This window comes from Bufo bufo, chromosome 2, assembly GCF_905171765.1.
Source record: "Bufo bufo chromosome 2, aBufBuf1.1, whole genome shotgun sequence".
Classification (NCBI taxonomy): Eukaryota; Metazoa; Chordata; class Amphibia; order Anura; family Bufonidae; genus Bufo; species Bufo bufo.
In genome coordinates, this window is record NC_053390.1 from 566,243,514 (window position 1) to 566,257,953 (window position 14,440).

General features: G+C 40.3%; 1 protein-coding gene across 5 annotated transcripts in view; it reads left to right on the forward strand.

Moving 5' to 3' along the window:
• PDLIM5 (PDZ and LIM domain 5) overlaps positions 1-14,440 on the forward strand; it is a 207,458-nt gene that overhangs the window by 146,569 nt on the left and 46,449 nt on the right. For 2 of the 5 annotated variants that reach the window (XM_040418165.1, XM_040418170.1), the window contains 6 exons: positions 727-846; positions 3,641-3,769; positions 4,831-5,040; positions 5,444-5,530; positions 9,688-9,843; positions 10,443-10,574. In XM_040418165.1, the coding sequence (XP_040274099.1) occupies positions 727-846; positions 3,641-3,769; positions 4,831-5,040; positions 5,444-5,530; positions 9,688-9,843; positions 10,443-10,574 (834 nt within the window). The remainder of the gene's footprint in view (positions 1-726; positions 847-3,640; positions 3,770-4,830; positions 5,041-5,443; positions 5,531-9,687; positions 9,844-10,442; positions 10,575-14,440) is intronic. The other 3 variants (XM_040418166.1, XM_040418167.1, XM_040418168.1) reach the window with 3 other exon arrangements.

Consider the following 14,440-nt stretch of genomic DNA (forward strand, 5'->3'; position numbering starts at 1 on the left):
CTTAGACCCATAGATACAATATTGGGTGGTTCCAGACCTATGACTTCCCTGCAGTTTATAATAAGGAATAGGCTAAATGAAATTATTAAAGAGAGATTCCCGTCTTATAACATGACGGATCACTTTATCACTTCATGATTAGTGGGGATCCAACCTCTGGGATGAAACTGCCACCAATTCTGTTAAACGAGAATAATGCCCCCTGAAATTTTTTGGGGGGGAATTTATCATTGACCAATGTTTTAAGTCAGTCTATGATATCCCCGAGTGCTGACCGAGGATGCGTTTAATTTATGACAAGGAGCACGCCTCTTTATAAATTAGGGGCACCCTCCAACAGACTGTGTGCCTAAACTGAAATCTATGCCACCCTCTAGCTGGCATAGATTTTAGTCCTCTTTTTATGGCAGAAACCTAGTGTAAAAGAAGATAAATATGCCCGCCCAGCTGACCCCACTCCCTCATTTACCACACCCCTTTTTCAGGAAAGTGGCAAGGGCCGCAGAGGATCTCCATTTGCAATTTGTGACGAAACTTGGCACAAGTGACCTTTAAAAAAATCACAAACCTGGTGTTTGCAATTTCTTTAAGCCAGAAAACAGCCCTGACCCATCCCCCCTATTACCTACAAAATTATCATGACCCAGGCATGTTGCCACTGTTGTGAATAGCTTGATTTAATTTCTTTATGCATATTACAAATTGGAATGGATGGTCACCTTACAGATCAGAACCTACATCTTTGGAAAAATCAGGAAACGAGGAGATATTACCAGTTTCTAGTTTTACCACTTCTCTTGAAAAAACATCTGTTGACCCTGGTCCATCAAATAATCCACGAGAGAGGTAAATTGCCATAAATTTGTCTGAAATTGCACTATAAAAAAAGTGTGAGCAAATGCTGCTTTTGAACAAATAGGCTTTAGTTTAATATAATAAAAAATGTTCATACATGTATTTTTAATACAATAGCCACTCTTGAACATTTATTAGGTGCCAACCCTAACCCTCTCCTGCCCTCTTAGAGTACTGAATGTGAATAGTAAAAGCTTCATCAAGTAAAGCCAGTTGCACACTGGGTAATATTGTGTTAGCTGAAGGCATTAGAATTTTGTTGGTGTGAAATCGGTATAAGGACTTTCACATATGCCCCCATATGAAACTGGAGGCATACAGAGATAAGTACTTATGACTCTGTACTAAACTGCCAAAGATCCCGCTAACATTTCTGAACAAAAACAGAATATATTATAAGCTCATAACTATAGAGAACCTTAGGCTACTTTCACACTAGCGGCAACCTTCTCCGGCATGCTGTTTCGGCGGGGCAACAGCCTGCCGGATCCGTGCTGCCGCTAGTGCACCGTGCCGCCGTAAGTCCACTCCGGCCCCATTGACTATAATGGGGGCTGGCCAGAGGTCTGGCCACAGCACGGCAAACATGCCAAAAGGCGGCCGGAATAAAACTACGACATGTCGGAACAGCATGCCGGAAAAGGCTGCCGCTAGTGTGAAAGTAGCCTTAGCTGCATAGGTTTTGGGAACGGTGTCCGTATCTTCCAAGTTAATTCACCTGGAAGTTTCCACCCATAACGGTCATACACTTCAGTGAAGAGTGACTGCACATGAAGACCACTTCAGATTGTTGGCGTGCACCTGCAGTTACATGTCCTAAATTTGGAACAACCTCCCCTAAGAAGGCATTTCACTGGTGCCTTGTACTTGTGAAATAAAAGGGGCACTGGTCACCCTGCCAGGTTCCTTCATGCTTTCAAAAATGTATTTAAATATATATCAATGATAGAAGGCTTTTAACCAATATGGTATTATGCTTACGCGTACATTAGTGAAGTACAATACGTAGAATACTGTGCTTTCTCTAAAGTAAAATATTAGAAGTTTTGATTCCTTTAGATTAGAGATAAATTGCAGATTTTTATTTTTTCTTGCTAAGTATTTTGCCATTATGTTTGAGATTTTTTTTTTATAGAATTATATCTGGAAATAAGTTTAGCTGATGTTCTGAGTTGTGTGTTTGAACATGCAAAACATAAATATAATTCTCACAGCAAGACCAGTGGAAGCAAATATGTGCAGAGTTTATATTCTTAATAGTGATTTTGATTTTGATTAGAAAAACTTAATAGTCCATTAAATAATCCATTAAAATTATGATTATTCAAGAGGAGATGGGTTGACTATAATGTATGGCGGTCATTAGAGATCAGTACTTTGACTGTCCATTTGGTTTAGGCTTTGTTCACATCTGTTAGAAACTTCCGTCATAGATTCCATCATATTTGTCAGGAAGGGTAGCCGTACATGCAGCACTGTTTTTCCCATCAAAACAACAGACACTGTACTGTGGCTGATTCTGATGGACTACATTACAAGTCAGTGGAGACTATTGGTCGCAAAAAGTTCTTACAAGACCCAGTGAGCTCACATGTAATAAGAAAGGGCCCGCACTGCCCCACTACATTCACGACATTAATATATTAAAGGCACAAATAAAATAGCTAGAAAATGCCTCACTTGCAGGTGCTCTCAAGTGAACCTTAGGACCTCAAGATATCACTCAATCTGAACTGCAGCAGATGTCTCCAGCTTCTTCTCTGGACTTGCACCACCAAAAACACCACTTGGGAGGTGTTTAATTTTTATGTGCTGGTTTTAAAGGTGCCCTTGTGAGTATAATAACTCACTTGCTATTTATATATAATGCTGCGGTGATGCACTATTGTGGGTTACCCTCCTCCTTTCCGCATATAGGGATTTTGGTGGTGTAAGCCCGGAGAAGAAACTGGAAACATCGGCTTCAATTTAGATGGAGCGATGAATAACGATTGTCATTAGGTCCGATGGATTGACTTGAGAGAGGTGTTTTCTACCCACTTTGTGACCTTAAAGGGGCTGTGCCCCCCACTTGACCAAACATGTAAAGGGAAACGTATCTTCTTCCCGGCACTGTCTCCCTGCTCCTTTTTCTCCAGGCCTGCTATGCTTTGCTGGGCTACCTTGCTGAAAACATGTGGTTCGACACCGCCTTCAGCTAATTACTTAAATTGGATGTTTTCAGCAAGGGAGTCCAGCGGAGCATCGCGGGCCTAGAGGAGAAGGAGCGGGGAGCCAGAGCCGGGAAGCAGGTATATAAGCTTCTCTTTAGGGTCCATTCACACGTCCGCAATATCGGGAACAGGTGCGGACCCATTCATTCTCTATTGGGCTGGAAGAGATGCGGAGAGCACACTATGTGCTCTCCGCATTTCCAGAGCACGACCCCGAACCTCCGGGCCGCGGCTCCGCAAAAAAAATAGAACATGTCCTATTCTTGTACGCAATTGCGGACAAGAATAGGCAGTTCTATGGGGGGTGCCGGCCGGATGCAATTTGCTGATCTGCAATACACTACGGACGTGTGAATGGACCCTTACAGGTCCGGATAAGTGGGTGTGGGATAGGCGTGGAACCCTTTCTTATTATACAAGTCCACTGGTCGCTGCTAGTGTCCTTCTTGAGATGGATTTGGCACTGCAACACTGTTTGCGTTTATAATAGAAAGAAGAAACTGATTTGAGCATAACCTTTGTGGTCAATATTTGATATACCCTACCTTTTCAATTTCTATTGTTTTCCTCAGAAGGGCTTTGTTTGACAATCCTTTGGAATCCTTGCCAAAATGTGCGCCTTTCCCTCCTGCTACTGTTCGAACCTTAAATGTAATTAGTCAAGTAGCTACAATCTCTAAGACTGCATCAGTCTACATGAGGTTAGATCATTTTTTTATTTATTTTTTCAGTTTAACCACATGTGGAATAGGTCTTTTTCACCCCAAACTAATGATGTAAATATGTGTAATATACAGTACTTACATTTTGGGGATCACATTGTTTCAGAGTTACTCACTTACTAGTCCTCTGTCTTTCACATGCCTCCTTTGTTTATAAAGGTAGTTGCCTATGTGCCTGTGTGAGTACTACTAGCACTTCCTTTGTTACTGCAAAATGACCCTGCATGCACAGTAGAAAGACTATGCAGGAGGGGAGCTCAGGGGAATTGTGGAGCAGCACCACATTACAGTCCACCCACAATTTACAGGGTAAAATGTGTGGCTCATGTGACATGGGGAGAACAAAAATGCAAAAGGCAAGTATATTATATAAAAAATCGCTTTAAATCATGTATTCCAGTTATTGCAGAAACTTTCATTACTTTAAAGGGATTTTCGGGGAATTATTAACTATTTACTTATGGCCCTTAACAAGGAGCACTTAATGAAAGATTCATACTTGCTGCTCCCCCCACTCCCGTCCTGGGTCCCGTTCTGCCATCTTCCCGTCCCCGGCTAATGATAGGTCATCAGTAAGTAAGTACTGGAAACCCCTTTAATTTGAGGCTAGCAAAAAAAAAATTGATGTAGCCTCACAGACTGTTGGACATATTTGGAAATTAGTTGAATTTCGATTAGTAATGTGGTACTCTAGGTAATCTGTACTAATGACAACGGAAATTAACAATAATGGCCATCTTTAATCATTGTATTACTGTATGTTGCTGCATGAGATGCCCTTGGATGCTGCAGTCAATAGCAACCACTGTGTTCTGTTTGGTGTAAAGTTTGGCCTACCTTTTTTCTGGTGAAGACTAAGCAAGGCTTTCCTTCAATGGCACATTTAATGAGAACGCCTAATCACATACTCCAATTTGAATCTAATAAACTACATCCAGAAATGTACCTGAGGTTGAGGTTGACGTGCAGTTGAACCTACCATGTTTTCATATCCAATATTTTAATTTTTTTTTTTTTTTACTGATATTTGGAAATTGAAGGTCCACTATGATTGTTCCCAGTCCTGTAGTAGAAACTACGTACGCAGAGATTCCTGTAGGAAATGGAATGAGCGTGGAGATTGGTCTTAGAGAGAAGTGCACTGTTTCAACTCAGACTTATGATCCCCCTGCTCCCCAGCAGTCGTGGACTTCCTGCGCTGCAGAACCACTTGCATCCAAAGAGAATTCACCGCCTAAGACGCTTAGCAGGTACTTTACCTGGATTTTTACATACTGATTGTGTGGAAAAAAAAAAACTGGTGGTCTGTATTCAAAATCAGAATCCCCCCATCCTGAGTTCATTACTTATGATATGTTCACATCACATTCTTCCTGGCGCATGAATCTAGGAACGTGAACATCCAGATGTATGCACCAGAGAGATGCTAAAAATGTGTCCTACATCAATGTGCAGTTTCTTCAGCTGTTTGCTGCCCTTCTCTATATAGTAGTATAGTTTTTTCTAGCCATATGCTTATATAGTTGCATACTCCAAACATAGACCTGTAACATAAGTCTCTGAAGTGGTATGAACAGAGCCTTAGATGAACTCTGCATTGTAATTGCAGTTTGTCAGCCTGGTCTCTTATTGATATCTGACATTTCTGCTTAGGCCTGTGAGCATAGGCAACTCTGGAAGACAGACTTCTGCCGAACACGCCTCTTCTTTTTCTTCACATATTACTTTGGCCCAAACAAGGTATACATCTTCAAACTTGTCAACCACTAAACTCATGTTTTGCTATTATGGGGCGCACAGAATTTTTATCATGCTTTGTTATACCATGGCACTGTATTTGCTGTATTGATTTAAACCATACATTGGGATGTAGTGCAATAGGTTTATGTCTGTCATACATTTTAGCTATAGAGTAGGCCCTCTTGACACATCTGTTTTAGTAAATATTCATATTCTCCATGAAATAGCAATTCTGGATCATGTTTTTAAGATCTGTGATCAATAAAAAACTAAAATGTCTCACGAAGATAAATTATGTATAGCGCAAGATAGTAAAAACTAAAATAAAATGTTGGCAGCATTTACTGTGAACTTTAATGAAGATCACCATATTCACAAAATAAATCAAATTTGCATCTATTGTTATGGTCACTGGACCACAGTCTTCTACTTTTTATGTACAGTTTGTGAATTTTCGAGTGGTTGACAACCGTGGGTACAAGTCTATAACTGTACTTGTCAGTTATGCAGCCAGTCTTACAAGACCATTCCCCCTGTGCTTTTCAACATATGATCAAAAATGTGATTTACGCTTAAAACGATGACCTATAAAGTATATTACATTCAGTAAAACAATTACAGTATATGACTACAGTATTTAAAGAGAACCTGTCTCCATGACAATTCAGTGCAATCTACAGGCAGCGTGTTATAGAGAAGAACCTGAGCAAATTGATATGTTGGGCTTAAAGGGGTTGTTCAAGAAAAAAAATCGACACTTTTCAAACCAGCACCTGGATCTGATTACTTTTGTAATTTCATTTAATTAAAAATTTTGTATAGCGGCTGAGTTATTTAAATATAATCTATCTGTACAACGCCACCAGCTGTTTGTTCTTTTCCTTACTTCTCTATCTACCCTGCTAAAGTGGACGCGCATGCTTAGTTTCATTTAAATGCCACCAGCTGTATCTACTATTAGAAGCTGTGACAGTTACAGTGCGAGTTCTGCAGCAGAAATGACATGCCCATTAGGTACAGGGCTGGTTCTAGCTTTGTTAGAAAGATTGTCATGTACTATGTGATGTCTGATTTTAATTTTGTACATTAATCGTGGGATAACCCCTTTTAACCTGTTCCGGACACATGACGTACCGGTACGTCATGTGTAGCTCTGATCACCGCTGCCCGGTGATCGGAACAAGGTACCCGGGGACAATGCGCAAGAGGGGGTGACTATCCCCCCCCCTCCGGTGTCAGCGATCGCCGCAAACCGCAGGTCAATTTAGACCTGCGGTTTGTGGCTTTGACAGGTTGCGGCGGCAGTGCCATCGGGTCCCCGTGCGGCTGTAGGGGGGACCCGATGGCATGGAAGGCATCGCGCTGCCTTCCTGTGACGAGCCTGTGAGATTCAGCCCCCTGGATCTCACATGCCGGAAGCTGTATGAGTAATACACACAGTATTACTCATACAGCTAATGCATTCCAATACAGAAGTATTGGAATGCATTGTAAAGGGGATTAGACCTCCAAAAGTCCCAAAGTGGGACAAAAAAAAGTTGAAAAAATAAAGTGGCCCCCCCCCCCATTTTTTTTTTAAAGTTTCAAGTAAAAATAAACAAAAACATCATTTTCCCCAAATAAAGTTAAAAATAAAATGTAGACATTAGGTATCGCCGCGTCCGTATCGACCAGCTCTATAAACATATCACATGACCTAATCCCTCAGATGAACACCGTAAAAAATAAAAACTGTGCTAAATAAACAATTTTTTTGTCACCTTACATCACAAAAAGTACAACAGCAAGTGATCAAAAAGGCGTATGCCCACCAAAATAGTACCAATCTGACCGTCACCTGATCCCGCAAAAAAATGTCTCGGGTAGGGGCTCAATCGCCTAAAAAATAAAAAAAAACTATGGCTCAGAATATGGAGACACTAAAACATCATTTATTTATTTTTGTTTTAAAAAAGCTGTTATTGTGTAATTGAGTAAATTAAAAAAAAGTATACATATTAGGTATCGCCGCATCCGTAATAACCTGCTTTATAAAAATATCACATGACCTAACCCCTCAGGTGAACACTGTAAAAAAATCAAAAATCAAAACGGTGTAAAAAAGCCATTTTTTGTTACCTTACATCACATAAATTGTAATAGCAAGCGATCAAAGTCATATGCAACCCAAAATAGTGCCAATCAAACCGTCATCTCATCCCGCAAAAAATGAGACTCTACCTAAGATAATCGCCCAAAAACTGAAAAAAACTATGGCTCTCAGACTATGTAAACACTAAAATCACGATTTTTTTTGTGTCAAATTGTGTAAAACCTACATAAATAAAAACAAATAGTATACATTAAGTATCGCCGCATCCGTGACAACCTGGTCTATAAAAATACCACATGATCTAACCTGTCAGATAAATGTTGTAAATAACAAAAAATAAAAACAGGGCCAAAACAGCTATTTCTTGTTACCTTGCCTCACATAAAGTGTAAAATAGAGCAACCAAAAATCATATGTACCTTAAACTAGTACCAACAAAACTGCCACCCTATCCCGTAGTTTCAAAAATGGGGTCACTTTTTTGGAGTTTTACTCTAGGGGTGCATCAGGGGGGCTTCAAATGGGACATGGTGTCAAAAAACCAGTCCAGCAAAATCTGCCTTCCAAAAACCGTATGGCATTCCTTTCCTTCTGCTCCCTGCCGTGTGCCCGTACAGCAGTTTACGACCACATATGGGGTGTTTCTGTAAACTACAGAATCAGGGCCATAAATAATCAGTTTTGTTTGGCTGTTAACCCTTGCTTTGTAACTGGAAAAAAATTATTAAAATCTGCCAAAAAAGTGAAATTTTGAAATTGTATCTCTATTTTCAATTCATTCTTGTGGAACACCTAAAGGGTTAACAAAGTTTGTAAAATCAGTTTTGAATACCTTGAGGGGTCCTTTAAAAAGTTGTTTTTTGAAAATTTCAGAGAAATTTCAAGATTTGCTTCTAAACTTCTTCTAAGCCTTGTAACGTCCCCCAAAAATAAAATGTCAATCCCAAAATGATCCTAACATGAAGTAGACATATGGGGAATGTAAAGTAATAACTATTTTTGTAGGTATTACTATGTATTATAGAAGTAGAGAAATTGAAACTTGGAAATTTGCAATTTTTTTACAAATTTTTGGTAAATTTGCCATTTTTTAATAAATAAAAAAGAATTTTTTTCACTTCCTTTTACCAGTGTCATGAAGTACAATATGTGCCGAAAAAAACTATCTCAGAATGGCCTGGATAAGTCAGTGTTTTAAAGTTATCACCACTTAAAGTGACACTGGTCAGATTTGCAAAAAATGGCCTGCTCCTTAAGGTGAAATAAGGCTGTGTCCCTAAGGGGTTAAAGGACATCTGTTAGCTAGTGATGAGTGAGCACCAAAGTATTCGGGTGAACACATTGCTAAATTGGTGTGCTTGGCCGAGCACTCGAGTATAATGGAAGTCAATGGGAGACAACCAGGCACCCCCTGCTCGGACGAGGAGGGTGTCTGGTACATAAAAAAAGGTTAGAAATTGATGGATACTAGTCTAATATTCTTCTTGTCAGAGAATATTAGACTAATTAGAATATTCGCAATCTACACTAGGACGATATCTGACATTGGGAAAGCTGGGTAATAACTCGCGATCTACACTGAGTTATTACCCAGCTTTTCCAGTGTCAGATATCACTCACCTACTACATAATTATTACATAATATTCGCTATATTGCTATATATTCGGACATGGGACCAACACAGATGCCTTCAGCTGCCAAGTGCACATACAACAGGACAGCCAGTTTCATAGGTACAAATCTGCTGACAGATGCCCACGGGGCTACTGGGCTAAAAAAAAAAAAGAGCAGAGATTTAAACGTATAAGTTCCAAGCTTTTTATCAACCTGCTCAGCTCCATCTGCTCTATAGGATGGTGCCTCCTGATTGCACTGAAGACTGCTAGCAGGTAGCTTTGATGTGACAGTTTTATTGCTTTCTTTTGCGTTTCATTGTTAAACTAACAAGCATTTGCTATAAAGGACAGTTTAACTTTGATCATCTTAATTTCTTTCCTAATGCTGTTTAATTCGATGTTCTCACTACTCTTTTATGTCTATTTATGTTATTTTCTTTCATATAAGTTCTTCTGCTAAAAAACCTTTGATGGAAAATCCTCTGGACCAGCTTCCAAAGTCTGCTCCCTGTCCTCCATTGCTTGCACCTCTAACAGAACAAAACTCTAAAAGAAAGACTCACGCAGTTGCTGCAGTGTCTGCTGTTGTGGGTGCACAGGCAAGGTATAGGTCCAGCTGGTTTTCAAGTGACCTATGGATTTTCACGGATATATACCATTACTACACCTATAGTGGGACTAACAGTTTGGTTTGTTTCAACTGTGGAGAGTCATATTTGAAGACTGGTGTGTCATGATAGCATCCACCGTATTCCATTAACACAATGTAGAAATATTAAGAAATGCAACCCTCCCTACTAAAGAGCATGTAGTGCATTAGCCTTTTTTTTTCTTTTTTTTTTTTCAAACACAAAAGAAAAAGTTGTTTGTGTCAGGAAAAGTGGTGATGGGCTGTCATACATCCGGTATTAATTCCAAATGCCATTATTTTTTTTTCTAAATAAAATTTTTCCATTGATACATAACCACCATTATTTTTACAGTCACTTTTATTTGGAAAACTATTAACTACTACCTGCAATATATATTTGATACTTTACTAACTTTATTCTGATATTTGCATCCACACCTTCACCCATGGAAGCCACCTCTTTTTCTTATCTAATGCATGTCACTATTGATAACTTTTCTTTCTTCTTCTTCTTTTTTCTGATGTTCTTATTCATCGTCTATTTCTACTCTCCACTTTCTCTTATTTCTCAGATTGTCTGACCCCTTTGTATATCGTTCTCTCTTGGACGCACTTATCATAGAACCTGTCATAAGGCAACCTGTTCCAAGTTCAAAATTAGGAAGGAGATCCACTGGTTTGATAGGAAGTGAACCATTTATGAGGTGAGGTAAATATACGTGTAACTTTTAAACTAAATTTAATTAATCAAAAACAAAAGGGGGAATTTATCATGAGTGTAATATTTGAAGGCCATTTTGCATGGCGTACTTTGTGGCAAATTTATCAGGCAGTGCGTTTTGTTTAAGTTTGGCGCATCTTTCACACTTTCATCTACAAATGCTCTTGCAAGTTTTTTTTTTCTTTGCGCCACCCTCCTATTGGAATGACTTTTTTTCCAAAAAGTCGAAGTGATAAATCTAGACAGAAATGAAATAACATCCCTAACCATACCCACTTTCCCACCACATTTTCAAATCTGGAATGAGTGGTGTCAAAATTTAAAAAAAAAATGCACAATTTTTTACGCAAATAAGTTCAAAGTCCCCAAGCCCAATTTTGCAACGTTTTGAGTGCAGAACTTGATACATTTCTCCCTATGTGTTTGCAAATCAGGAGAGTGAAGAGTGTATAAAGACAAACCAGTGACCTCTTCATATGGCTGATTGTGGGGGTCCCGGGAGTCAGACCTCTGCCGATCTGATATTGATGACCTATCCTGAGGATAGGCCATCAATATGTAAATCCTGGGAAAAAAAACTTTTATATAGAGAGCTATCTATGAGGAACAATGTCACACCCTTTTGCATAGTATAGGATTGGGGCAGTTATAAACATTCATACAAATGCTTGTTCCCAATTATTGGTGTCACCTTTACATTTGCCAATCACCTAACAAACAAGAAAATGCTTTCATGTAGCACCTAAAATTGGCAATTTGTCGACAGTACATCACCTTGTGTATAAAAATAATATAATTGTATGGGGCCAATCGATTATAGTAACAATTGTAGAGAGGAGATAATGTAAAGGACCCTTCAGGTATGTTTACACGTGTCAGATTTACATATTGCAAATCCCGATTCCCACATGTATTTTACTAGAAGATCCACAACAGAAATTCGAGGTTTTCTGCCGTGGTGGTGCTATGGGTATGCAGCAGATATACACAAGAATTAGCCCACTTGTTGTTCTATGGGGCTAATCCAGGGGTGGCCAACCTTACAGACACAAAGAGCCAAAAAAAACAAAAAAATGTATGACTACCAGGAGCCACAAGCTATACATTTACACACGAGTCACCGTATTTTTCGCCCTACAAGTGGCACCTAGGTTTTAACAAAGAAAAATAAGAGAAATTTTTTTATCATCTGTAATAAGATCAATAAGACCCCCAATGCTCGGATCAGACAACACAAATCGGACTCCCAGCGTCAGACCCTCAGTGCTTAGATCTTCCCCCCCCCCCCCCTTGCTCAGATCTCCCCCCTTCTCAGATCTAACCTCCCATGCTCTAATCTGAACCCACATGCTCAGATCACCCCCCCCCCCCCCCCCATTGCTCAGATCAGAACCCCCCCCATGCTTAGATCAGACCTCCATGCTCAGTTCTATAATTTAAAAAAATCTCTTCCCTCTCCTGATCAGGCACTGGGCTCCTGCTCGGGCACCTGCTACTCTGCAGGTCTGACACGCTCTCCACTGTGACCTGATGAGCATAACGTCAGGTCATAGTGCATGTTTTCACGTACTACATTCTCACACTGTGTGCATCAGGACGTAGTGGAGAGTGAGCTGGAGGTGCAAAGTAGCAACAGTGCCCGATCAGTAAAAGCTGAGCATAGGTGAGTGAGCCGGCCTGACTTCTTCCCACCTCCACAGCTAGAGCCGCACTTGAAGAAGCAAAGAGCCGCATGCGGCTCAAGAGCCACTGGTTGGCCACCCCTGGGCTAATCGTTGGCATTTCTGATCAAAATAAGTTGTCTGCTCCTTTTTTTCAAGGCAGATTTTTATTTACACCGCGCCACTAAAAATCCACCTGGATGAGTTCCATTTCATGTGAATGGGGTTGCAGAAACACCATTTACATGCATGTGATGTGGCTTGTTCTCAGATTCGATGCAGATTTCCATGTTAAAGGAGTTGTCCAGCCAGATATATTAATGATCTATTGTCAGGATAGGTCATCAATATCTGATCGGCGAGGGACCGACACCCAGCACCCCTGCTGATCAGCTGTTTGGATAGGAGGCAGTGCTCGATGCAAGCGCCGCTTCCTTTTCATTACACTGCGCTTCCTCTCGGAAGTGCAGTGTAATACAAGTACTCGCTCTATTCAAGTAAATGGAGTACCGTCTCCTTGTCACATAGCTGATCGGCGGGGTTCCGGTTGTCGGACCCCGCCAGTGAGATATTGAGGATAAGTCATCTATATATATATATATAATTAGTCAGTTCCATAAATATTGGGACATCGACACAATTCTAACATTTTTGGCTCTATACACCACCGCAATGGATTAGAAATGAAGCGAACAAGATGTGCTTTAACTGCAGACTGTCAGCTTTAATTTGAGGGTATTTACATCCAAATCAGGTGAACGGTGCAGGAATTACAACAGTTTGTATATGTGCCTCCCACTTGTTAAGGAACCAAAAGTAATGGGACAGAATAATAATCATTAATCAAACTTTCACTTTTTAATACTTGGTTGCAAATCCTTTGCAGTCAATTACAGCCTGAAGTCTGGAACGCATAGACATCACCAGACTCTGGGTTTCATCCCTGTTGATGCTCTGCGAGGCCTCTACTGCAACTGTCTTCAGTTCCTGCTTGTTCTTGGGGCATTTTCCCTTCAGTTTTGTCTTCAGCAAGTGAAATGCATGCTCAATCGGATTCAGGTCAGGTGATTGACTTGGCCATTGCATAACATTCCACTTCTTTCTCTTAAAAAAAACTCTTTGGTTGCTTTTGCAGTATGCTTTGGGTCATTGGCCATCTGCACTGTGAAGCGCCGTCCAATGAGTTCTGAAGCATTTGGCTGAAAATGAGCAGATAATATTGCCGAAAACACTTCATAATTCATCCTGCTGCTTTTGTAAGCAGTCACATCATCAAAAAATACAAGAGAACCAGTTCCATTGGCAGCCATACATGCCCACGCCATTACACTACCACCACCATGCTTCACTGATGAGGTGGTATGCTTAGGATCATGATCAGTTCCTTTCCTTCTCCATACTCTTCTCATCCCATCACTCTGGTACAAGTTGATCTTGGTCTTTTCTGTCCATAGGATGTTGTTCCAGAACTGTGAAGGCTTTTTTTAGATGTCGTTTGGCAAACTCTAATCTGGCCTTCCTGTTTTTGAGGCTCACCAATGGTTTACATCTTGTGGTGAACCCTCTATATTCACTCTGGTGAAGTCTTCTCTTGATTGTTGACTTTGACACACACACATACACCTTCCTCCTGGAGAGTGTTCTTAATCTGGGCAACTGTTGTGAAGGGTGTTTTCTTCACCAGGGAAAGAATTCTTCGGTCATCTACCACAGTTTTCCGTGGTCTTCCAAGTCTTATGCTTGCTGAGCTCACCGGTGCGTTCCTTCTTTTTAAGAATGTTCCAAACAGTTGTTTTGGCCATGCCTAATGTTTTTTCTATCTCTCTGATGGGTTTGTTTAGTTTTTTCAGCCTAATGATGGCTTGCTTCTCTGATAGTGACAGCTCTTTGGATCTCATCTTGAGAGTTGACAGCCACAGATTCCAAATGCAAATAGCACACTTGAAGTGAACTCTGGACCTTTTATCTGCTCATTGTAATTGGGATAATGAGGGAATAACACACACCTGGCCATGGAACAGCTGAGAAGCCAATTGTCTCATTACTTTTGGTACCTTAACAAGTGGGAGGCACATATGCAAACTGTTGTAATTCCTACACCGTTCATCTGATTTGGATGTAAATAGCCTCAAATTAAATCTGACAGTCTGCAGTTACAGCACATCTTGTTCGTTTCATTTCAAATCCA